The 24,766-nt window shown below is 41.3% G+C and overlaps 1 protein-coding gene across 5 annotated transcripts; it reads right to left on the bottom strand.

The window, feature by feature from the left end:
- Positions 1-538: 538 nt before the first annotated feature.
- LOC308104902 (zinc finger protein 281-like) lies at positions 539-13,978 on the bottom strand. 5 transcript variants are annotated; one of them, XM_080455537.1, is made up of 7 exons: positions 13,830-13,978; positions 8,986-9,539; positions 8,556-8,660; positions 7,985-8,108; positions 6,848-6,931; positions 5,480-5,598; positions 539-4,884 (listed from the first exon to the last, which is right to left on the bottom strand). In XM_080455537.1, exons 2-7 carry the CDS (start codon positions 9,460-9,462, stop codon positions 3,268-3,270), a joined length of 2,526 nt encoding a protein of 841 aa, XP_080311663.1. In that variant the 5' UTR covers positions 9,463-9,539; positions 13,830-13,978; the 3' UTR covers positions 539-3,267. The 5 variants fall into 5 exon arrangements, with proteins under 5 accessions (XP_080311663.1, XP_080311661.1, XP_080311665.1 ...); XM_080455535.1 differs by having other exon boundaries at positions 6,848-6,941; positions 7,986-8,108; XM_080455539.1 differs by having other exon boundaries at positions 9,019-9,539.
- Positions 13,979-24,766: the final 10,788 nt, after the last annotated feature.

The following is a 24,766-nucleotide window of genomic DNA, read 5'->3' as shown; positions in this document are numbered from 1 at the left end:
GATTGTATCTGCTGTGACCTGTCTACTGTTGACTGCGTTTAACTAAATGTCCTCGTATTTATCAAGTGCAGAAGCTTCAAACCTTATTGCTCTCTCCATGAGTTCATGCTCTTCTTTGAAACAGTCCCTCCCCCATTACAATGGTCATCTGTCATTATCATGTACACATGGTCCACTGTGCAGCCAATCAACATCAAATCATACTCACTTCAAGGCCATAAGGCAGGGTAGAATGTTCAGGACACCAGGCAACAGAACAGCTGAAAAGTTGTAGCATCTGTAAGGCAGTCAGAGATCACTGGCTGAAAATCAAGGGGAGAATTTAATTAAGAATAATCAGACGCCAACTATAGAAGAACCTTTGCCATTACTCCTTACCTGCCTATAACGATTAGTTTGGGATCAGCAAAAAAGTTGCTTCATCATTGTCTCATCATTGTGCACATAGCATTAAGTCATCAATTTTAGTGAGTTGGTGACAGTTAGAATTAAGTTGCTGCATTTATTCTTGTGAAGGACAATAAAATAAACACTTGAATATCTTTTGTAACAAAAAAATGTTTTATTGGCTTCTCTAATCCGTTTATAAACTTAACCGGTACAGCCCTGGAAACCATATCACAAGGGGTCTAGGACACGTAAGACATTGGGATTGGGAGGCTTTTGCTACAAAATTTGGTGTTGAGGTGACGGTCAGAAAAAAGCCATACAAAAAATTCATATCATGCATATCAGAGACAAAAAATAAAATAAAAATAAAACACACATTTTTAGTGTTTTTGTACATTTTTGTAAACAATATCCTTCTAGAGATCATATCAAAACACATTATGGCAATTAACAAAAAGAAGGGATATAACGTGAAAAATGAATGTACTATGAGGCATCTAGAATGCAACACTGCTTGGCGTGAATGCTTTTACAGACAAAAAAATAAAATTAAAAATAAGAATACATTTGCATTTCATCGAGTCAATTGCTCTATAATTGTAAACACAGGCCGTGTTACAGGATTATACAATATGTCGAACCTATACTACAATTATTTCGACTACATACATGAAACGCGTGTCCCTGCTTTCTTACGCTTCAGTGATATGAGGTATTTTTAGGTCAATCCTATTGTTTTTTTCACATCTCCATCTCTCAAACACTTTATTTTTTTCCTTTAAAAGCATAGTTTGTGTGTTTCGAGCGAAGTGGCCGGTCAGTCAGTCTTTGTTCCCTGCAATCTGAGCAGCTTCAAAGTCTCTTGGCTGTGGAGCTCACAGACATAGGAAAGGGGGGGGGGGGGGCTCACAGGAAATGAACTAAATTAAATATCAACCCTGGCTGCCGGGACAGAATGGCTTTAGCCACGGAAGACAAAGAAGGCCATTGTTTATTCTTGCGAGTGCAGGACTGCATGGGGGGGGGGGGGGGGGGGGGTATATACCGCAACTTTTCAGAATGTATCACTGAAGTCATTCTTTGTGATTCGTACTTCTGTGGAGTTGAAAGATTCTTTTTTTTTTTCCTTTTCTTTTTTTAGGGGATTGGAGGGGTTGTGGGGATAGTTGCAAAAACATCTGTTGCCGGGTTTTGTTGCTAGTCAAGAATAAATAAAAGGGTTTGGGTATGCATCCAGCAGTCATCATTTTCAACAGTGGGGTTAAAAACAAACAGTTCCAGCATATTAGCACCTCTCTCAAGACAACATAAATACAAAGAGGTACTCTCAGAACATTGTATAACAAAATTATGGCAAATCTTTGTACATCACCTGACAAACCGTCCCAAAAAAATAAAAAATAAGCAAACATCCATCCTTTGCAACCACCCTTGAAATACCAACAAAATACATCTAAATGCCCACGTTCATGCCTAGTCAGCCCATATCTAACCCACCCACCCTTCCCACCCAGCCCGTTCACAGTTTTCTCCTCTTAAAATAACAATAATCATAATAATCACTTTTGTCACATATGCGATTTGAAAGGGTTTGTTGTTGTATTCAATGAGTTGTTTAGAAAGTGCTTGTTTGATTCCATTGACAAAAACAAAAGAGGAACAGTAATGGCATTAATATAATTATATATTTATAATAATTATAAATTATATAATTATATTATAAGAGTAGAAAAGTGGGAAAAAGTCTTGATCAGTATCATGAAGAGATTAGAACAAGGAGGACTGGTGTCCGCTGCATTCTTACAGTATACCCAATTTATTCTTAGTTGTATAGCGGCACCAGAAACAGCCAAACTACACGCTCACAACACATTGCGACGAACTGAGCTTGTATTTTTGGAGTGGGACACCACTGTACGAGTAAGTGTATATCAGGCTTAAAGACAGAGAGCCATGATGCCTATGTACCATTGACCTGAATGAGAAGTTTGAATACATGTAGTTTGCCATGGCCAAATCTGACACGGGCCACTCACAAGCACAACCTTACGGAGTGCATGGTTAGGCAGGTTTCATTAACTGATGAGCAGAAGTCGTCAGATTTAAATTTCCTCCCTTGGTGTACCAAACATATTGTGTGGGTTAAGAACCACAACAAACCATATTACCTCAAGTATACAGTATATATGTGTGGCCTTATATGACAGAACATTTCAGCGGATGTCTTCACATTGACAATAGTACCATAATCTCGACAAAGCTAAATGTAGTAGAAACCGGAAGATCTTGTAACTCATTGTTTTGTTCTGAAGATAATAAAAAAAAGCTTTGTAGCCACAAAGTACACCTGTAGAAAGTGTGCTCATTGCATCTCTTAATACAAAGTCTTATTACACAATTTTGCCTATTTCCTGAGATAATACGTTTCTTGTAACAGACAATATATACTTTTTTTGCCATTTGAATTCTGGGCCTTTCCCTGCCACAAATGTCATTATTGAAGTTATCAACATCATTCATTATTACTTTACAACGGTATGATGATTGGTAAAACACAAGGGAGAGAGGAAAAAAATAAATCACGCACGTTCATAGCTACCCTCTAACTTCTTTAAATTACATTTAAATCTACGGTTTATGTTCATACCCACTACTCTAAACAGAAATCAAGAGACTGAATACATAAAAAAATGAGAATATTTTAAAAAATTGCATTTGAGGCCTTGGAAGACCCTCCCTGGTAGAGTATTCATATCAACATTTAATGGCAGTGTTTAAAAAATGCGACCTCGCTACATGAGCAAAATTAAGATGGGTATAGGGACAGCATGGACAGTAATAGATCGGCCCCCCAACTGGGCCCACCTCGTTTGACCCTTATCTGTAACTTTGGCTTGTCGGGGTTTTCGATCCTGTACTTACTGGCTCACCAACGTCAGCTAACAAACTGGTATACCCTGAGAATTCTGACACTGGAGTCCGTATTCGGTGGTCGACCTCCGCCCCAGGATCACTGTAGCTCAGAGGGGTGCGGCGGCCCGACTTGAACCCAAAGGCCTGGGCGAAGTTCTCGATCTGGTACGAGGCCTCCTTGGGGGGGTCTAGCGGGGACAGGTCTGGATAGTTGGAGCCATTGGCGGGTGCATTGCTTCCACTGGCCTTGGCCTGCTGTGCCTTGGGGCCATCTCCCTGGGCAGTCAGGTCCTGGGGAGGTAGGCTGAAGGCACCAGGGGAGTGCTGCTTCTCCAGCTGCTCGGTCAGCTCCTGAGACGGGGTGAGCTGCTGGTGGCTGGTGGTTTCCATGCCCAGGTGGTAGCCTGGTTGGGAAGGAGAGCCCACTAGCATGCCATAGTGGGACTTGGAGGAGGAGGACGAGGACGTGGATGTGGTGACGATGGGCAGAGGAGAGGAGACGGCGGGCGGGTAGCCACACTCCAGCGGGGACGTGGTGTAGATATGCTTGTCGGAGAAGAGGGGGCCAGTGGGGCTGGAGCTGCTAGACAAGAGCTGGACAGGGAAGGGACCACTGTGGCCCAAGCTGGGGAACGGTCCACTGTGGCTGGTGCGTTCCAGGGCCTGGAGCAGGAACTTGGAGTACTCGCTCATCACTGCCGTCTTATCGCCACCATTGGGCGAGTCATCTTCCAGCTCAGGTGTGACTGGCGCGGCCGGCTGAAGGTCAACGTGGTGTGGGTGGTCTGATAGGTCAAAGCTCACGTCATGGTGGTGCGACGCCTCAGCCTTGTGCGCGTAATGGTCCAGCAGACTCTGCAGCACCTCGTCAGGGATGCCCGACTTGTCGTGCTTGAGGTCCAGCGGCGAGGAGTCCAGCATTGCTAGCGTGGGCTCGGGCCCCAGAGAGCCCTGGATGACACCGTTACCCTGGGGTGCCATATGCAACGAGACGCTCCCATAGTCATTGTTGGCTGCATGGAGGTAGCGCCGCTTCTTCACAAACTGCATTGCATCATCATAGTTGCTGCTGGTGGTGGTGGGCCCCTGCTTGGAGCCCCCAGAACCCTGGAGGAGTCCCATGTTGTCCAGGCCTGAGCCTCCCACATGGTCCATGGAGCCAGGCTTCTGGGAGAGCAGCTTCTGCCCATGGAGCGAGGTCGATGACTCTGCACCATCTTCCAGGGAGAGGAGGCCCTTGTCCAGGCCCTTGCGCCCAGCCTTTTTGAAGACGAGTTTGGGAGTGCGTCCATGCATGGTGGAGGCGGAGCCTGTCGGGTGCTCCATGTTGAAGTCCTGCAGGGCCATCGTCCCAGATGATGGGCCCTCTACCGGTGCTGCTGCGGCATTCTTCTTCCTCTTGCGCTCGCCCGACTTTGTCTTCTTGCGTCCAGAGGCAGTGGCGTTTCCCTGAGTGAGTGAATAGCTGCCGTGGCCGAGCTCTGCCTCGCTAAGCTCCAGCATGCTGGGGTCCAGTCCCTTCCTTATGGCTTCTCCACAAGTCCGCTTGTGCTTCAGTAACCGGTCTGTTCTAGAGAAAAACTGAAAAGAATATAGGCAGAGACAGAGAGGAGGAAGATTAGAAAGATGAGACAGAGAATTTAGGTTAATTTCTTTGTGCTAGATGGATAGAGAACTCATAATGTGCCTTGATGAGGTGGTGTAATGTTGGTGTGTCCAGACACATGCTGTACTCATCTGCTCATCTGAACGCAACAGATGAAAACATCTATAACTATAATGTAAGAAATGTTACTTTGTCTTATTCATCCTTTGTTTTTAAATATATATTACACGTGAGATTACAACACTGCTTATATATACACATATATCAAGTCATTATTCCCAACAAAAGGTTCCTGGCAGCAGGATAAATGTCCCAGAGGCCCTACATTAATACAACACAAAGATTTGAGGAGGAGCCAATCCAACCAATATTCATTCATTGTAAAGAGAGACCATTTATTTCTAAATGTCAAGGGCCAGCGGGCAGGCATAGAGAGACAGGGCTGTTGAACTGGAGGCCCTCACCAATACTACATTTAAATTATTAGCATGTGAGAATAGAAATTATTACATACACTGAACACTGAAAATGATAGTAGATATCAACGTGATGTCACTTGACATTGCTTACCTGTTGGCATGTGTCGCATCGATATGGCTTCTCTCCACTGTGAGTCCTTTTGTGCCGTTCCATGTGATACTTCTGAATAAAGCGCATGTTACACTCGTCACAGCTGAAAGGCTTCTCCCCTACAGAAAAAGGGACAGCAGACCATGTTAAAGCAGCACTATGTAACTTTCCTCTTCTACCCCAGATTTGAACCCGGTTTCCTGCACAAGTGCTGAAATTTTTGACATTGAGCTAATTCAATTTATCCCCCGACCTGCTCGTTCGGGGGATAAATTGAATCTTGACCATTAGGTCAAAATTCATGTCAGATCCTGTGTCTAGGTGAGACATGATCTTTGACACGATCTAAATGTCTCAATAGAAGAGCAAGGAGACAAAATACAACCACACCAAATGTATAAGTTATAGTGTATTAACATACTCTACCATACAGATTGGACAAATTTACATTTTGTTCATTAAAAAAAGTTACATGGTGAGGCTTCAAGGCTGGAGATCACTTAACAAATCCATAGATAAACCGATTCTGTGGCAAATGGGAGGGCAGCCTGGCCTAACCAAAGGCCAGTTTGATACATTCCCCTGAGCAAGCAATAGCCCCTTTTCAAAGACAGGAACTTTTGCTGGTTCTAGGAACTTTTCTCTTTTTTTGAACACTAGAACATAGCTCCATTGTGGTTCCTGGGGCAAAAAAAATCCCCTGCTCTCAAGGTTGTACTAAACCTCTTAAATTATGGTTCTGGAATTATTGGAGGTAGGTCTCACTTGGCAAATATGGCATATTTAAATTGAATATGTCTATAGATTGAATAAATGTTTCTCCTAATAGGGTTCAGCGCACTGTTAACTAACTTGACTTATAAGGTCTACCGGTAATTGTTTGTTTGTATTCACATTATATCCTGGAAGGACACAAACACACAATGTGAATATAAATTATCTTGAACACAAATATGACCGATATGTTAATGTATTTTTACATCACATTCATTTGCTAGGCTATTTGCACATAAAATGAATTACATAGTTCCAGTTAACATTCAAATATCACAGTAAAATATCAACAGTAAAGAAACATCTTCTGTTGTGTTGTTGCAGTATTCTATCTCATCATACGCAGAAGTAACGTCTCATTGCCTGACTGTCGTACTAAATTAGGTGCTTCATCCTAATTTGGCTACCTTACAGCTACCAGAAGGCAGTCGAAATATAAACGCAATATAGGAATCAAGGAGTTAAAATGTAGTATGTAGTTCCGTGGTTGAAAGGGGGCTAATGTGCACCAACAGCAAAGTGGCCCGTTGAAGGCATACCTTGCCCACTCTTAACCCCTAAAATGTCAACCAGTTCTGAAGCACAGGGACTTACCGCTATGGATCTTTTCATGCCGCTGCAGCAGGTACTTCTGAATGAAGCTCATGTTACACTGACTGCATCGGAAAGGCCTCTCACCTGTGCGATCAAGAGTACAAATCACACACTCACCACATTAATTAATCGTCAGCCTGGCTAGAGCCCAGCATCACAGATGATGACCGTGTACGTCTGATAATGTATCAAACGCCAAATGTGTCACCCAGCTTTTTCTATTGAGCTGACACTTAATGATCTACTTGTTATGAATCTCAAATTTGGTCCAGACTACGCATACTTTTTGTTTTCATCTAATCTGGGACTAAGTTAGGTGGTAGCATTAAAAACTTTTTTTTTTTAATAGTCTGGGTCCCCAGGCCGAGAGTTAAGAATGACTGTAGAATGACTGTAATGTACAGTCATATATGAAATTACTCTTTGGCAAATAAGAAATCACCACCTTTTGAAAAGTAATATTTTCATGTATGGCAATTGTAGACTACACAAGTACACAAGAAAAAGCTGGGGTCGGGGTAGCAGACTATAAAGAGTTGTAATTGAGGAATTCAGATTGCATAGACGTGTGTCACATGCAAGTTACATTTATTAAGAGCAATTATGACAAACCAAGGGAATGACTTGCGGCATCCAAGCCGACATCAAGTTCAAAGAGCCATGTGTATAATTCCCAGCAAAGGGATTGACTAATACGTCCTGAAATCCATGACTCATAACTGACTCATTCCCTAGGTTCAGTCTTTGTCTGATTTTACATAAGGTCTTTTTATATAAGGTCTGTCTTTAGTGCTGGAAACTATTCTGGCAGAAATAAATCCAGATGATGGCGCATTAGGCTTAATATAACTCCTCTGTCCCATTCAGTAACACAACCATTTCCAATCACTGACTATGGCTGCATATTTCAACGTTACTAATCAGAGTTGTAACATGGCAATACTCTAATTAAAATATTGATTTGTCAGTTCCTTAGGACTGACGCCATGTTTAATGCCATGTAAAACAATAGACAGGGTCTTGTTAATGAAGGTAATTGAAGCACATTTTTCATCTGTGATGGCTAAGCTCAAACTCAATGCTGGGAAAATAGAAACTGTGGCTGTGAATAGCCCAAAGGCACCAAGAGCTCCTCACCTGTGTGTATTAGCACATGTCTACGCAGGTGGTACGAGCTGCGGAAAGCAGCATTGCAGTGCTCGCAGATGTGTGGTTTGGAGTTGGGAGACAGGCAGGCCCCATCTGGATCCAACATCATGGCCTATGGGAGAATATATATAAGTCTTTTGTCAGAATTTGTCCAAAAACAGATTCACCATTTCGCTAGCCATTCCACTTTTACCTACATTCAGTGGTGTATATTGTCATACACACATAAGACAGCTTGTAGAAACATTGCAGTCGAGTTAAATTATTGTACTTTGAGCTTTCACAAAATTGTAAATAATAAAAACAAAATCTAAAATACTAAGTCTAAATAAACTCAAGGGTAAAATAAAAAATGGCAGAATAACGCACCTAGACAAACCACTTAAGGTCGCAAAACATAATTAGGTAGCTTATCAAGTCATTATCAAAAACATTTCTGGGAAGTTGGAAAATACATCAACACTGCAAAAAATCCATTTCAATTCAACTCTTGCATTATCCAAAAATACATTTCTGGTGGAAATCTGTTGAGATCAGTTAAAATGGTTAAGGTTTCAACCTTTGCATCTCCACGTTTCCGCCGGGTTTTCCCCCCCTCTCCGTTGTTCTTCCGCCCTCTTCTACCCGATGCCTCTTTGGGATCTTTACCTGGTCTTCCAGACATCTGAGAACGAGGCAAAAGACAAAGTTTACCACAGATTAAGGGCTAATTACTACTTTGTCGAACTGTGTTCATCACTGAAAATCTGTTTTTTTCAACCGCCCAACTGAAATGTGTTATTTTTGCCAATCGACATATTCACAAGAGGCATACTTTCAACCATTAATACGGACTCCATATAACTACTCGAAGAATAGAACTAGAAACCCCCCCTAGAAACATTAGCAGTTATTATCAAAATGTCATGGCGTAGGACCATGACATATGGCAGAGCCTCAAAAATACTAAATGGGTCAAACGTACTTCTAAGAACAATAACAGTAATTACCACAACAACAATCTCATCCCTCATGTCTCTCACCGGTTCTCCAAGAGGCTGGACATGGCTGAGGCTGAGGTCGTGCAGGAGCATGTTCTGGTGGTTGTGATGGTTGCCAAAGGACATTTCCAGCATATCAGTGCCACTTTTCCCAGCGCCCCCTCCAGCACAGTGCACCCCTACTCCGACACCTCCGCCTCCGCTGTAAAGGGGCATGCGGTAGTCCAGCTCACTCAGCCGCTCCTGCTTAATGCCCATGCCGTGAAGGAAGCCCCCCATGTTGCCCTGGTGTTCAGGGGGCGAATCTCGCTCTTTCTTCAGGATCATCTCCTGTGGCAGCTCACTCATGACGGACTGGGTGGCCAGTCGCGTGAAGCTGGTGACGGGCGGCAGGTGGCTGAACATAAGCATGCCTGGCGCAAAGTTGGGGTCCATGCCACCGTTGCGCAGAAACTCATTGCCTAGTTTGTCTTGGATAATACTCATGGTGGGGCTCTTACTTGGTGCAGGAGGGTGAGAGGGGTGGAACGAAAGACTAAAAAGAAATGCAGGGGAGGAATATCCTGAGAAAGAAGGGAGAATTTCCAAGTTTAGTACAAAGAAATGCAGATGGATAAAACTAAAACATGAATTAAAATAGCAGCCATTTTTGCACTGGGCCCAAATGCTAAAAACAGCTTGAAGGAAAGAGAAAATGTCATTACCACCATGAAACAAAAGTGTCTGCAGTAAGGGAATGTTGTTGTTTTAAGAGAAAGTTATCAACTAGATAACCTAAACTGACAACTACTACCGTCCTATCAGTCACCCACTAATGATTTGATTGGCTTTACCCAACTGTAACACCAGTGAGGCAGGGTGTTCAGGTGTGTAGTTACTGGAAACTAGGGCTGAACAATTAATCGAATAAAACAAATTGACTTTCAAATCACATAGGTTAAAGTTAATTGCATGTGAGTGGTGGGTTCAAAATGTATGTATATGTAGTCCATAAATCAAGTACAAATTTAATGTCACCCCTCACGTGTAAAAGACCATAGATGTTGTATGTTTAGCCAGTGACTAGAAGTAATCATTTATATTACTGCCTACCTTCCAGGAAGGCATTGGTTTCCATTAATTTAAACTTGCTTAAACTTGCTTGATAGTCAACTTTATTTTTAGTAAAAATTACATTAGTATCGTTTTAATGCAGTTTAAGGCACAGGTCAATTTGAAAAATCTAGCTGAACATAGTCAGTGGTCACAGGAGAAAAAATCCTTTCATGCACGAAATTCAAACCCCATGATGACTTCGTCGAGAGAATGTGAATATTAGCCAGGTCATTGTATGGTACATTTATCACCATAAAATATTAAACAAATATTGATATGGTAAACATGCAGTAATAGTTACGGTCCTTTAAATATTAGTTTATATGTTGACTGTATCTAATGCCAGACAGAACTAAGCTTGATTTATATTGTGAATGGAAACGTTTTCCAAATCATTCAACCCCACACGAAATTTTGATTAACTCACTGGTTTCACTACAAACACATTTAGCTACATTTTAGTCACGTTTCATTTTTAAGGGTTGACCTTTGTACATAAATGGCAGAGGACTTCAATCCCCAAGCAAAAACTGACAATTTGTGAAATACGATTACTTCACGGTGCACATAAAACAGTGAAAGGGAATAAATAAATAAATATGCAGATTTTTTAGATTTGACTGGGCTTACAACAAAGACATTGTCATTACTGGCTGTTTCAATCTTTATCCACAATAGGTCAACAAAGATTAAAGAAATAAGCAAACTATGCCAAAAGGTTAACCTCCCAACTAGGTCACCGGCATGCTATAAAAGTTGGATCAGAGCGAGCAAGAGTAACAGCTGCCCTGCCTATTGTGTTAGAACAGAAGGAGTCATCAGAGAAATGTTGTGTCCATAGGTAATTATTACCTCACCAACTACTGCTAAACTAGGTCATTCACACATCCTAGAATTAATAGCCTTAAGACTGTTATGGGACAGTTATCCAAATTCAGTTGAGTGCCCCACCACTCAATTCTTGAGTCACTAAACATCATTATCATGTCATGGACCAAACATTGTTACTTCTTTGTTTATGCAAACTGCTATAAAGAGGTGATTTGGGACAATGCAAGATTGAGATTCAAATTCAAAGACATAATTTGTCACATGCTCATACATGTACAGTATGTGCAGATTCTGTGTGGTGTTCTCATGACACAAACAGCAGTTTGAAAACAAACAAAATACACACAGTCATGGATAAACGTACACTTAAAGGATCAGGTCTCGCCCTGATGAAGAGTCAGACCTTAACCGGTCGCATCATGTTGGCATTTTTATAGAATAAATGTTATTTTAACTTTACTTCCTCTCCTCTATATTGTTTTAGTGCTCGGATCTCCTCTTCCTTTTTAAGTCTATATTCCCACTGATCCTAGAAGCACATTCAATACACTTTTAAGATTTTTTTTAATCTCTTGTGAGCACCCGCTTGGCCTTTTTTTTTTACACTTAAAAGGATGCTTAATAAAATAAGCATAATGTTTTATTTAACTCTGGCGTCTGGCTTTTTTTTAATTATAAAATTACTATCCTTTTTGTCAGGGCTGGTATGGCCGACTTTAAGGGATTGACAAAGATACAAAGATATGGGCCCCCACTTCAAGTACCCAGTTCACCAGTGCCCACTTTGTAAACGTGCCCAGTTCACCAGTGCCCACTTCCTAAAAGTGCCCAAGTTCACCTGTATCCGTATCCATCATCAATGAGGAGGATTCCATGACTTCAAGACAATCTTTGGAAGAAAGAAATGTCAAACTTCTGCCTTTTCTAAATATAATTATGGCAAAAGCTCAGTGATGCCTTTGAAATATTACGTCCTCGTCACGTGTTTGCCTACGACATTTTGTAATCACATGGGACTTGGATTGTAGCCAAACAAAGATCGGTTATTTTATGTTACCCTTAATGAAAAAAATGTTACTGCTTTACATACTGGACTGTTTCTCTTCTTCACCACGTTCATTCCTTCCAAACAAAACACTTCCAATCTCGCTTGTGAGAGCCAAGATGGGGAAAAAAGCCTGAGCTTTGGTTTAAGGCAAATCAAACGGTTCAATACACTCGCCTAAAACAAACCATATCTAGGTCAAATCTAATACGTGCGATTTCAGTCAAATCTTTCTAGATACACACTATATCTAAGCAGGACGTGCATCGCAGTTAAGTGTGGGAATGTATTGTTTTAAGTGTCGACCATTTGGCTACTAGGCGACATAGAAATTTCAAAAGCGGATGAGCTTTTGTGATGCATAGTAGTAACGTTACTTAGCCAGCTAGTTAGCATAGCAAGCTAGCCAGTTAGCCTGAATGAGACGAAATCAATGCATCCCCATTCTGCGTCCTTGGTCCAAAACAATCGGCTAAGGCTAACGATCCCGGCGCAAAACCATTTGGTAGTTCATAATCATAATAATACCGATCATTACACCCAATGTTCATTTGATGCCCAATGGCATATTTAACATGTAAACACTCTTTCACACTAACTAAACACTTCTAAAGGGATGGCTCATGGACAATCAAACATGTGAACATTTTTAAATAAGCTAAAATGTAGGTTTTTCTAGTTTTCTTTCTTCTCTTCCGTTTGTACCCTTATGGTGATGTTTATATGCGCTCTTTTTAGTGATGCTGCTTGTTTTCTGTATGGGGACTACGGATGGAAATTACATTCTAACTAAATCCGCTGTATTTCCACGGTTATGTGTGGTGTTCATTAATATTAGCTGCCCCGTCTAAATAAACACAATTCACATAATTGCAGTTTCCAGACCAGCGTTATTATTGTAACGATATACTGCCTGTAAGCGCAATGTTCAGTTGAAGGAGCTCCTCTAAACAATAACACTGCACCCAAAGATTATTTAAAAAAAACGAAAAACTAAATCACCATCCAATTAAATATAACTTCCAAAAAGCAAAAACAAAACAAAAACCGTAAAGAACTGAATCGATCCAAGCCAATTCAACGACACACACACACACAAGAGCTTTGATGATGAGACTCGTGAAATCAAATCTGCCTGCTTTGCTCTATTTATTGACGTTATAATTATAGCGCGGTTGGTTTACACATCGGGCTCCATTTATCGAGGTTATAATTTTAAACTTACCGATAAAACATCACCATTCCGTTCAGACTTCTTTTTTTTTTTTACATCCCGACCTTGTTGTTGTTGCTTCCCCCGCAAAAGATACAGCTTTTTAAAGAGCCCTGGACTGGGCTTGTGTTTATAAAGGCTAATTACACCAATACACACCGTCGGACGAGACCCTTTTGCTCAATTCCAAATAAATATGTATGTATTTTCACGAGTGGCGTCGCTACTCGTTTGTTTTTGGTTAGGGAGTCGAGAGAAAGGTTTGTATTAATAAAGCTCCCCCCGTAACAACAATACAAGCTGCCACCACCACGAGCTAGCTGATCGTTAGCCTGCTGTTAGCTTAGCTTATAGCTCCTCTCTCCTCCAACTGAAAAACCCCGCATTACAGCCACGTTTATACCCCACGGTACGGCGGTGTCGCTCGTACCAAAAAAAAAGAACAGATCTCCAAGTCATCGACAAGTCACTCCGCTACGCGTCGATAGCTTGGAGATCTGTTCTTTTTTTGGTCCGGCACGAGCCGAGCGACCGCTCGTGCGAAAGAAGAAACAATGATGCTTGGCTTCTCTGGAGGCTTTGAGTTTGCGTTTTTTTTTTTTTGCATCAAAACTCGACACATTCCAGCCATAAAGTCGGGAATAAAGGTGACTTTCATTCGCCACTCACCTGCGCATGGCCGCGGTCGTTCTCAATTGTGCGTGTTTATGTTTTCTTCCCTCGCTCCTCGCCGCCTTAGAGAGGGGCTTTTTATTGCCAAAACATTGTTCTCCTCCGGCGGTCGCTGCTGCTTTCTTCCATCTTGTCCCTGGCGCGGGGAATTGTGGGTAATAATAGTAGTAGAGCCGCGGACGGGTCGTGAGAAGAGACAGACTGCAGAGGCTTGCTGCTGCAGCGTGTGTGTGTGCGTGTGCGTGTGCGTTTAGTAGGCTACTGTAGTAGTAGGCTATTGTGTGTGTGTGTGTGTGTGTGTGTGTGTGTGTGTGTGTGTGTGTGTGTGTGTGTGTGTGTGTGTGTGTGTATTTAGTACTTAGTAGGCTACTGTAGTAGTAGTAGTAGTAGGCTATTGTGTGTGTGTGTGTGTGTGTGTGTGTGTGTGTGTGTGTGTGTGTGTATATATACATATATATATGCACATACATACACACACACACACGTATGATTTTTCTTTTATTAAAGGAATAGTTCACACAAAAAAGTATTTATATCAATTACACACCCCATGAAGCCTTGAATTAATGGAGATGTTTTTCAGACAGTGAGGATGATCACCTGTTTCAAATTGTAAGGAGACCAGATCAAGTTGAGACCGCGTCTACTGTCGTCCTAGTAACAGCAGATGTTGTCCCCGGTGAAAAAAACACGTAGCTGTCCTCGTCAATGCCGTTTTTTTTTCATATCACAATGTCAAAACATACCGATCTGATTCTTGTTTGGGTGAAGAAACGCCAGACAGACGAACACTCACGTTGCGTTGTGGACGGCTCTCTGTTGGTTTTGTTGTTGTTGTTGAGGAAAAGGAAGACAACCACTTCCTGTGTCAGTCTCTCTAACAATAGATTTACACGTTTTATAAATGCAACTATTTGCCATTGGAGTCGGAGTCAACATGTGTAAGGTACAATCACTATTCAGCCCATTCAAAGCGTGCAAATAAACGCATCAATGAATTAATAAATATATAAATAAATGTTCATTCCCTCCTGGGATTCGAACTCTTCCCAATGTCAGCATAAATACACCAGAGAGGCGCTTACTCCGGTGCGCCATTCTTTTCACAACAAATAGGTACCATAAACAAATCATAGAGTATACAACCCAGCCATTAAAAAACAAAACAGACATGGTCACAGATTAACTTGAGACCTCAGTCACCACACTGATTTTATTTTACTGGTCTCCAACACGGCTGTTTACTACAGATTTGTTTCTAAAATATCTCACCATGATCATCTATTATTCATTATGTTATAGGCTACTTAGAAATAGTAAATATGACGCATGATATAGGTTAGATAAACTGTTTATAACATGACCAATTATAGAGAAAATATGGCCAAAAGTGTCTGAAACCCCACATTACAGTGACGTGATTATTGACCAGTCAATTTTAAATGTCCTACAAATTATTGAAGCTAATGTTTATGTAATCTAATCACCTGGAAATAGTATGTTTAAGATACAGTTGCAGTCGCTGCACAGAAAATGGCATTTCAAGGCATGTCCATTTAGAGCTCTGGTCTCCGTTAGGAGCGGTGCTCCTCCCATTGACTGCAAATTCCACTACCGTGCGAGGTCTCCAACTGTAGTAAAACTAAAGAAAACGATTTTGCTACTCATCGAAACAAAGGCTGTTTTGTGTTGCTGAAAAACTATTCTCCACGGTGGGTTACATCTCAGCACACCACCTTCTCTGTATAATACACTTTTTGTGCAGAAAATAAAATATGTATTGCAGGTGAGTATTAAATTACTCACCTGCGCCCTCTACAGATCTGGTCAATATAAATAACCATTGATCATTAGGCCTACCATTGATCATAAACGAACAGTTTATCTAACCTATCATGCGTCATATTTACTATTTCTAAGTAGCCTATAACATAATGAATAATAGATGATCATGGTGAGATATTTGAGAAACAAATCTGTACTAAACAGCCGTGTGTTAGAGACCAGTAAAATAAAATCAGTGTGGTGACTTGAGGTCTCAAGTTGATCTGGCGACCATGTCTGTTTTGTTTTTTTAATGGCTGGTTGTATACTGTATGAGTTGTTAACGGTACGCAATTGTTGTGAGAAGAATGGCTCACTGGTGTAAGCACCTGTCTGGTGAATTTATGCTGACATTGGGAGTGGTTCGAATCCCCGAGGGGGTAAACAATTATTTATTTATTTATGTATTCATTGATGCGTTTATTTCCACGCTTTAAATGGGCTGAATAGATATTGTACCTTACACACAATGACTCCAATGGCGAATAGTAGCATTTATAAAACGTTTAAATCTATTGTTAGAGAGACTGACACAGGAAAGAGTCTTCCTGTTTCTCAACAACAACAAAACCAACGGAGAGCCAGCGCCCAACGCAACGTGAGTGTTCGTCTGTCTGACGTTTCTTCATCCAAACAAGAATCAGATCGGTATGTTTTGACATTGTGATATGAAAACAAAAAACAACAGGCATTGACGAGGACAGCTACGTGTTCTTTCACCGTGGACAACATCTGCTGTTACTAGGACAACAGTAGACGCGGTCTCAACTTGATCTGGTCTCGTCTTAATCTTTGTCACCTGGGGTGTATTTCGATACATTAGCATCTTTCCGCCGGTAATGAAATTATTGGCTCTGGAATGCGACAAAAATGTAAAAATCTCCATGAATTCAAGGCTTAATTCATGGGGTGTGTAATTGAAGTAATTTTTTGGGTGAACTATTCCTTTAAGTAAAAGTAGCAATAGATAAATACTCCAGCAGTAAAAGTAACAGATATGCAGGGCAAAGAAGTACCAAAGCCACAATATAAAACATTACTTGAGTACAAAAGTATTGGCATCAAAATATACATACAGAGCCAAAGTACAATATTTGCCTCTGAGATGTGTGTGAAAGATGCTAATACTCAAATAAAAAAACTCAAATTGTACTTAAATGGAGCACTTGAGTGGACCACTTGAGTAAAATGTGTAGTTACTTTCCACCACTGTGTGTGTGTGTGTGTGTGTGTGTGTGTGTGTGTGTGTGTGTGTGTGTGTGTGTGTGTGTGTGTGTGTGTGTGTGTGTGTGTCACAGACAGACAGACAGACAGACAGACAGACAGACAGACAGACAGACAGACAGACAGACAGACAGACAGATAGATAGATAGATAGATAGATAGATAGATAGATAGATAGATAGATAGATAGATAGATAGATAGATAGATAGATAGATAGATAGATAGATAGATAGATAACTTTGCAAACTGGTATATTCCAAAAAAGTTATTCCTGACCTGCTGTTCCAGCAACATACTCTAAACTAGACATGGACAAACTTTCAGACTGACCAGTCACTCATGATGGGCTATTGAGTCAGTCCTGGAGAAGAAAAACAGCCATTCACACCTCACTCACTCATTCACTCTCAGGCTCGCTGATTTGAATGTGTGAAATCCAGTGAATCATGAAGTGAGTGGTGCACTACTTAATTAGCATTGAAATGCCCCAGTCTGCATATCAGTACACCAGGTGTGCATTTTAGTACTACTTTTCAACAGCAAACAAGACAACACAAGGCGGTGTCGTTCCTTCCTATACTGTGAGTTCTCAAAGGATAAATGTTTCATTTCCATTCCATTCTCCCCCCACAGAGGAATGCGTACGTTGATACTAGTCAGTGCTTCATCATATTTTTTGTGTTCAGAGATGGGAGGAGAGAGGTGTTCAGTAAACCTGTCATCACCAAGAAGAAGGGAAAGAAGTGGCTTCTTTCTCTGCAAGCAGAACTACATAGAACACTATATTATGGCATAGTACTGTACAAGGGTTGGTAACTGCATGTGTACTGACTGAGGATAACGCAAAAAGACCATTGTTTCCATTGTGGTCCTGTGTATTCAATTCATCAAGACATATTAAGACATACAATACTCTACAAGAAATCATCAATAATAGGAGCAGTAAAGGTATACAGAAAAACCGTGGGGGTAATTTATTTTGGCAAGCTAGAAGACTTGTCTACTGTATGTCCAATTGCAAATTGCAGACATCCAGGTGCTCTTTTATGGCGGTTTCGAATGAGGGTAAGGAGTCGCACTTTTCGATGGCTGTTGGTAGGGCATTCCACATTTTGGTGGCATTAAATAGTGAAGGAATTCAGCCACATGTTTGTGCCAAATCTGGGGGGAATGAGATCAGTGGAGCTCCCTCTGGTGTTGTGCCCGTGCTGTACTCTGTCCTCCACCCTGAGCCATCCCACCCTTGCATAATGAGCAGGTGTTAGGTGAGTCCAAGGTGTGAGCTTTAGTAGTAACCTGATCAGTTTGTTTTAATGCCTTTGAGGTATTAGAGTACCATGAGGTGCATGCATAGTCAAAATGACATTGGATGAGTCCTCCAGCTAGTGTCCTCAGTGCATTCCTACTGGCCAACGAGGAGATCCTGCCCAAAAATCTTGGTCTTTAGTTGACTTTATTGATTTTGTTGCCATTTTTTCACTGGAAAGATTGTTCTCTAAAATACAACCCAGGTAGGTAATTTATTTTTTCCTTGTGATAACATTGTCACCTACTGTACTTTGACCGTAAAGTCTGTGGCCTTACTGAGTTCAATTTTGGACCCAAAAAGAATGGATTCAGTTTTGCCCAGGTGTAATGACAGTTTCTTATGATCAAGCCATGTGCAGATTTTACCGAGCTGAGAGCTAAGGGCCTTTTCAATCTGCAATTTGTCCTTGTCCGAGACCAGAAGTGCTGAGTCATCCACGAACAAGAACAAATTGCAGTCACATGCTGATGTCATGTCGTTAACGTAAATTAGGAACAGTAAAGGCCCTAGTATGCTTCCTTGAGGAACGCCACAGCTCACTGGCGGGGGAGGACACCACCTGTTCTCTTCCCTCCAGATAGGATTTCATCCAGTTCACGGATGCACTCAAAACCGATTGCCTTCAACTTATCAATCAGTATAGAGTGATTGCAGTGTCAAATGCCTTTTAGAGGTCCAACATGACCATTCTGCAGTATTTGCCCGAGTCCACCTCACGTTTGATGTAGTCAGTCAAATAGAGCCGAGGTGTCAGTGGAATGACATGTTCTGAATCCAGATTGGAATTTGTATATTGGTTTTCTTTCTGCAAGATCAACCTGTTCATATACTAACCTCTCTATAACCTTCGAGATGGAACATAGAATAGAAACAGGGCGGTAGTTGTCAGGGACTCATTTGCTTCCTTTTTTATACAGAGGGTTACTGCTGCTAGTTTGAAATCTTTTGGGACGTGACCCTGGGTCATGGAGAGTTTTGATATGTGGGCCATGATTGGAGCAATAGAGGCGGCTGCGTCTCTGAGAAATCTGGAGGGGATATTGTCGTGGCCGGTGACCTTGTTTGGTTGTAGGGCAGTGGGCACTCAGTTTTTTAAACACATCATCAGTTGTCACCATGGTGAGTTTAAAATCCCCCTTTGTAACCAAAAAGAAACTGAACTGACCACTAGCTAACTCCCAGACTACTAGCAATTGTAGAATAAATTGCTTGCTGTGATGTTTGTAATCAAATAACTTGTAGAATACATAGTTGAGATGATACTAAACTAATATAGCCTACCGTTAGTTAGTTATATATATATATATTATATATATATATATTATATGTAAAATTAAGATAAAGATTTAGGTTTCAGTCTGAAGCATTCTGTTCCTAAACATTCTGAGGCTTTATATGAAGTACCGTACATAACTTCAGGAAAATATTCTGGTTGATGAAGGATTCATTTGTTGATTCTCCAAATAGTTAGGGAGCTTGTTCCCTCTTTGTTTTTATTTTTATATTGAAGAAAGCTTTTCTAGTCGGTACACATGCATCACTAATAAGCTATATACCCTTGCATATAGCCTTGCATTGAGGATGTCATATGAATATGGATACTTTTGTGATAAAGGCAGTCAAAAGCATAACAGTCACAGTACACTCCAGTAAAATATTCTTAACTTTGAAGGTTATATTGACTTCTGTGATGTTTATTGAGTCACTGACTCTTATGGGAAGGCATAGTGTTGTCCACAGTGTCTTTCAGTTTCTCAATTAATTTTAATACCAACAATACTTCAGCTACAGCCATGGAGGTTATGTGGTGGATAAACAGTGGCTGAAAATGTAAATCAAGCAACATAAAAAAAAAGTTAAGGTATATGAAGATTGTTAACTTGTACAGCTGTGGAAGTCACAATATTTGGATGAGGACATGGAGTGAAGAATATTACATATAGGCTGTAACAGTCAAGGCAGGTCACTTTTAATGTTTCATTGTGCTGATCTATTCATCATGTAGGTCATTGTTTTCATGGAAAAACATTACTAAGACAAATTGTGCATGCAGACAGACAATGACATGATAATGTACATAACAAAAGTCAATTTGATTGACTTTATTTGGATACAAAAATGGTCACTTGTGGGTTAAGGGACATGCATTTATGTGATGGTTGTAAATTAAAGAACACCCTAGCCTAGATATAGACATGAATTATATGAAAATAGCATGTGCAGAAGCAGACATATGCACATGAAGCCCCACATTTCGACAACCGAATTTACGTTGATCCAATAATACGTTGATTATGGTATTTTTTGATAGGTTATTTGTATGTTCAGACCACTTGAACCATGATGTTCCAATTTTGGGCATGTCATGTCATAGGCACATTTATTCCTTTTTTGAAAATAGCCGATCTATAAGCTCACATGTTGAAATGCGGCTCTTGAGCTTTTAGATCTGCTATATACAGTCTTTGGAAAAAAATCAAAACGTGAAAATAGGGCTTAAATGAGTAGTTCCCCCAAAAATTACTTATTTTCTATCAATTACACACCCCATGAAGCCTTGAATTCATGGTCTCCTACTGACCAGCCACCCGGTCATCGAATTATTGGCTCAGGAATGCAACAAAAAAATCTCCATGAATTCAAGGCTTCATGGGGTGTGTAATTGATAGTATTTTTGGGGGTGAACTACTCCTTTAAGTTGTTGAGCATCCTAATCATGCCTGTTGTTTAGATGTGTATTATTAATAACCACAAGGTGTCAGTAAAGTCCAAGGATTGAAATGGAGACTGACTGCAAGTTAGAATGGGGTGGCAATTTCAGGTGCATAGGCGGGTCCAGAGCGAGGGATGGTTTGAGGGTCGAGTGATGAAGGGACGGTGGATGAAAGGAGAGGGATGTTTCTTGTGCAGGCTGCACACAACATTGACCATTGAAGGTCAGAAACAAAAAGTGTTCTGAGCTTCATAAAGGTAGGATCAAACTCGCCAGGTGTTTTAACAAAGGTCTCGAATCCCACGTAGCTAAACTTGTAAAAGAAAGGAACAAGCTAAGAAACAAGGTTAATCGCATGCTCGAATTAGCAGAAAAAAGCTTCCTCGATGACAAAATTGAGGAAAATAAAAGCAAACCACGAGAGCTTTGGAAGCTATTCAACAACCCCTCAAACTTCCCCCTCACTCTGGGTGCTATGGTGAAGAACATGTTGACTCATTTTACAAAAAACAGGGTGTACGGAAAGATGATTTTAAACTCTCCCCTGTGAAAACAGAAGAGGTGTTTAAAAAATTGAGTGCTCTTCATCAACACAAAGCCACAGGCCTCGACAATATCCCCGCCAAATTTCTAAAAGACTCGGCCGAGGGGGCACGGTGGCATAGTTGGTAGTGCTGTCGCCTCACAGCTAGAAGGTCCTGGGTTCGATTCCCGCAGGGGACGCTGTGGGCACTGGGGGTGTGTTCTCTCCTCCGCGTCATCAGTGCCCATACCCTAGGTGGGGTTGGCGAAAGGGCCTTTCTGTGTGGAGTTTGCATGTTCTCCCCGTGTCTCCTAGGGTTGGTACCCTCACAAAAACATGCAGTAATCCTGGTCACTATACTGCCTCCCCCTGGCCAGCCGGGGCGCCTGATGGAGGGGAAGGGAACTGGTTGGAATAACGTGTTCCTTCCACGCGCTACGTCCAACCAGGGAAACTCTCCCCTGTCAGGTGACAAGAAGGTCAGTTGGCTCTCATGCATTGAAGGAGGCATGAGCTCGGCCCTGGCCTCCCTAGGTTGGCAGAGGGAAGGTAGTGCCCAGGATTACATAGACAATTGGCACTGGGTGTAAAAAATAGGGTTACAAAATCGTGGGATAAAAATGTAAAAAAAAAAAAAAAAAAAAAAAAAAAAAGACTCGGCCGCCTCCATTGCTCCAATCATTACCCACATAATAAACCTCTCCATCATACAGGGACGGGTCCCTAACGATTTCAAAAAAGCAAGGGTGACCCCTCTGTACAAAAAAGGAAACAAATTAGACCCTGGCAACTACCGCCCTATTTCTATTCTTAGCTCATCTCGAAAGTCATGGAAAAAATAGTCTATGAACAGGTCGATAAGTATCTTGCCGAAAAAAATCTAATTTACAAATTCCAATCTGGTTTCAGAACAAACCACTCCACTGACACATGCCTTCTCTATTTGAACGACTCTATCAAACAAGATGTCGACAAGGGCAAATATTGCGGCATGGTCATGCTGGACCTCCAGAAGGCCTTTGACACCGTCAATCACCCAATTATGATCAATAAGCTCAAAGCAATAGGTTTTGATGATACGTCAGTGAACTGGATGAGATCCTACCTGGAAGGGAGGGAGCAAGTGGTGGAAGTAAACGGCACCCAGTCCCCCCCCCTCCCTGTGACTTGTGGTGTCCCACAAGGAAGTATACTAGGACCTTTACTGTTCCTGATATATGTGAATGACATGTCATCGGCCTGCGACTGCAAGCTGTTCCTGTTCGCAGATGACTCGGCCCTGCTAGTCTCGGACAGGGACAGGCTGCAGGTTGAGAAAACTCTCAGCTCCGAACTCAACAAGATCTGCATCTGGCTCTCTGACAACAAACTTTCATTACACCTGGGTAAAACTGAATCCATCCTCTTTGGGTCCAGTCCTAACCTTAGCAAGGCAGAGAGTTTCACGATCAAAGTGGGTGATGATGTCATCAAAAGAAAGGATGAAATTACCTACCTGGGCTCCATCTTGGAGGCAAACCTCTCTGGTAACAAAAACGCCGAAAAAGTGATCAAAAATGTCAACCGAACAACACGCTATTTGTGGAGGATTGATCGCCTAGTCAGTAAGAATACTCTGAAGATTCTTGCAGGGGCCCTCATTCAAGGTCATTATGATTATGCATGCACTTCATGGTAACACAACACCTCTAAGGCCTTAAAAACAAGGCTCCAAACATCCCAAAACAAACTTGTAAGGCTACTTCTTGGCCTCAATCACAGAACCCATCTAACCCCTGCTCATTTTGCTAGGATTGGATGGCTTAGGGTTGAGGACAGAGTACAGCAACTTGCTATGGGCCTGGTCTTCAAGATACACCACAACATTGGGATCCCCCTGTATTTGTCAAAATACTTCAAAAATGTTAATGAAGTCCATGATCATAACACCAGAGGCAGCTCCACTGATCATGTTCAACCCAGATTTGGCTCAACTAAGGGTATGAACTCGTTCTCATGCTATTCATCAAAAATGTGGAATGCCCTACCAAAAGGAGTAAAGGAGTGTAAAACCCTACTCACTTTCAAAACTGCCCTAAAGATACACCTTCAGGAGGCTGCAATTCGAAAATGGCCCCTGTCTAAGTCTTAACCTACCCCTCCCTACCCCCCCCCCCCTCCTTCATTTTCCTCTTTTGTATATATATATATATATATATTTTTTTCTCTCGTCATACCAGTAACCTGAAAGCTGATTGTATGACATTCTGTATAGTAGTGTGTATATCTGCCTGCCTCTTATATTTCATCATGATTTGTGTGCATGGGGTTCTCATCTTAAACAAGCGTAATGCTTAATGAGGGTTTCCAGTTTAGTAGACCTTGTATTGTGAATTTGTACTTCCATGTACTGTTATGTACTGTCATGTACTATTCTCATGTCTTTCTAAATAAACTACATCAATCAATCAAACCATACACAGCATTGTAAAGCAATATCACTGATAAGTGCAATTGCTGCAATACATGTGAACCTTTTTGGGCGGTGAAACCGCCCCTATAAGTGAGGTTTGGATAGTTGTACAACAAATCCTGCGCTGTGATTGGCCAAAAACGTACAAAAATGTACAAAAATGGCCAAAAATGGCCAAAAATGGCCAAAAATGGCCAAAAAATGTACAAAAATGTACAAAAATGTACCCCGCCTAACCCTGCACCGTGATTGGCCAATCACAGTCTGTTCAGGACTGTGATTGGCCAGTGTCACATGACACATGTGCATAGCCCTATATAAGAAACCATAACTTAAAAAAAAAAAAAAAATGTTTTTTTAAAGTTATGGTTTCTTCCATCATAAAGAGTGTTTCAATAAATGTATTTATTTTTTGTACATGATTGGTTGACTCCATTCAGTATTGTGATTAGCTAGCAAGACACCGCCCACTTCACACAGGGTGTGATTTTTTTCTTCTAATCAAAAAAATGTAAAAAGATAGCAAATGGGTAACTGACTGCTAACAGAATTTGCTTATCATTTGCTCATGTCTCTACCTCAAACATAATGGCATTTTCGTCTCTCTTATTCTCTAGTGTTCGGTCTCCTTCTCTGGAGTTACTCAATTTGCTTGGGTCGACACTCAATTGATCCATCATCATTGCCCTGAGGCGCTGGAAAAGTGAGGAAAAGCAGTGTAACCTCAAATGGCATTGAAAAAACATTGGTGCATTAAACCTGCTTCCGTGAGGTAATAATACTGCTCACTACTACTATAGGCTATCTCAATTCATAAAATGTATCTCTCAAATTGTATTATGAAATTGGGGCTGTTTATTAAAAGATGAGGAAGGCCCCTGGAACGGG

Source organism: Gymnoscopelus braueri (genome assembly GCF_963280865.1).
Source record: "Gymnoscopelus braueri genome assembly, chromosome: 17".
Taxonomy (NCBI): Eukaryota; Metazoa; Chordata; class Actinopteri; order Myctophiformes; family Myctophidae; genus Gymnoscopelus; species Gymnoscopelus braueri.
The sequence above is the reverse complement of the archived record's forward strand: the minus strand, read 5'-3'. Positions and strand labels throughout refer to the sequence as shown.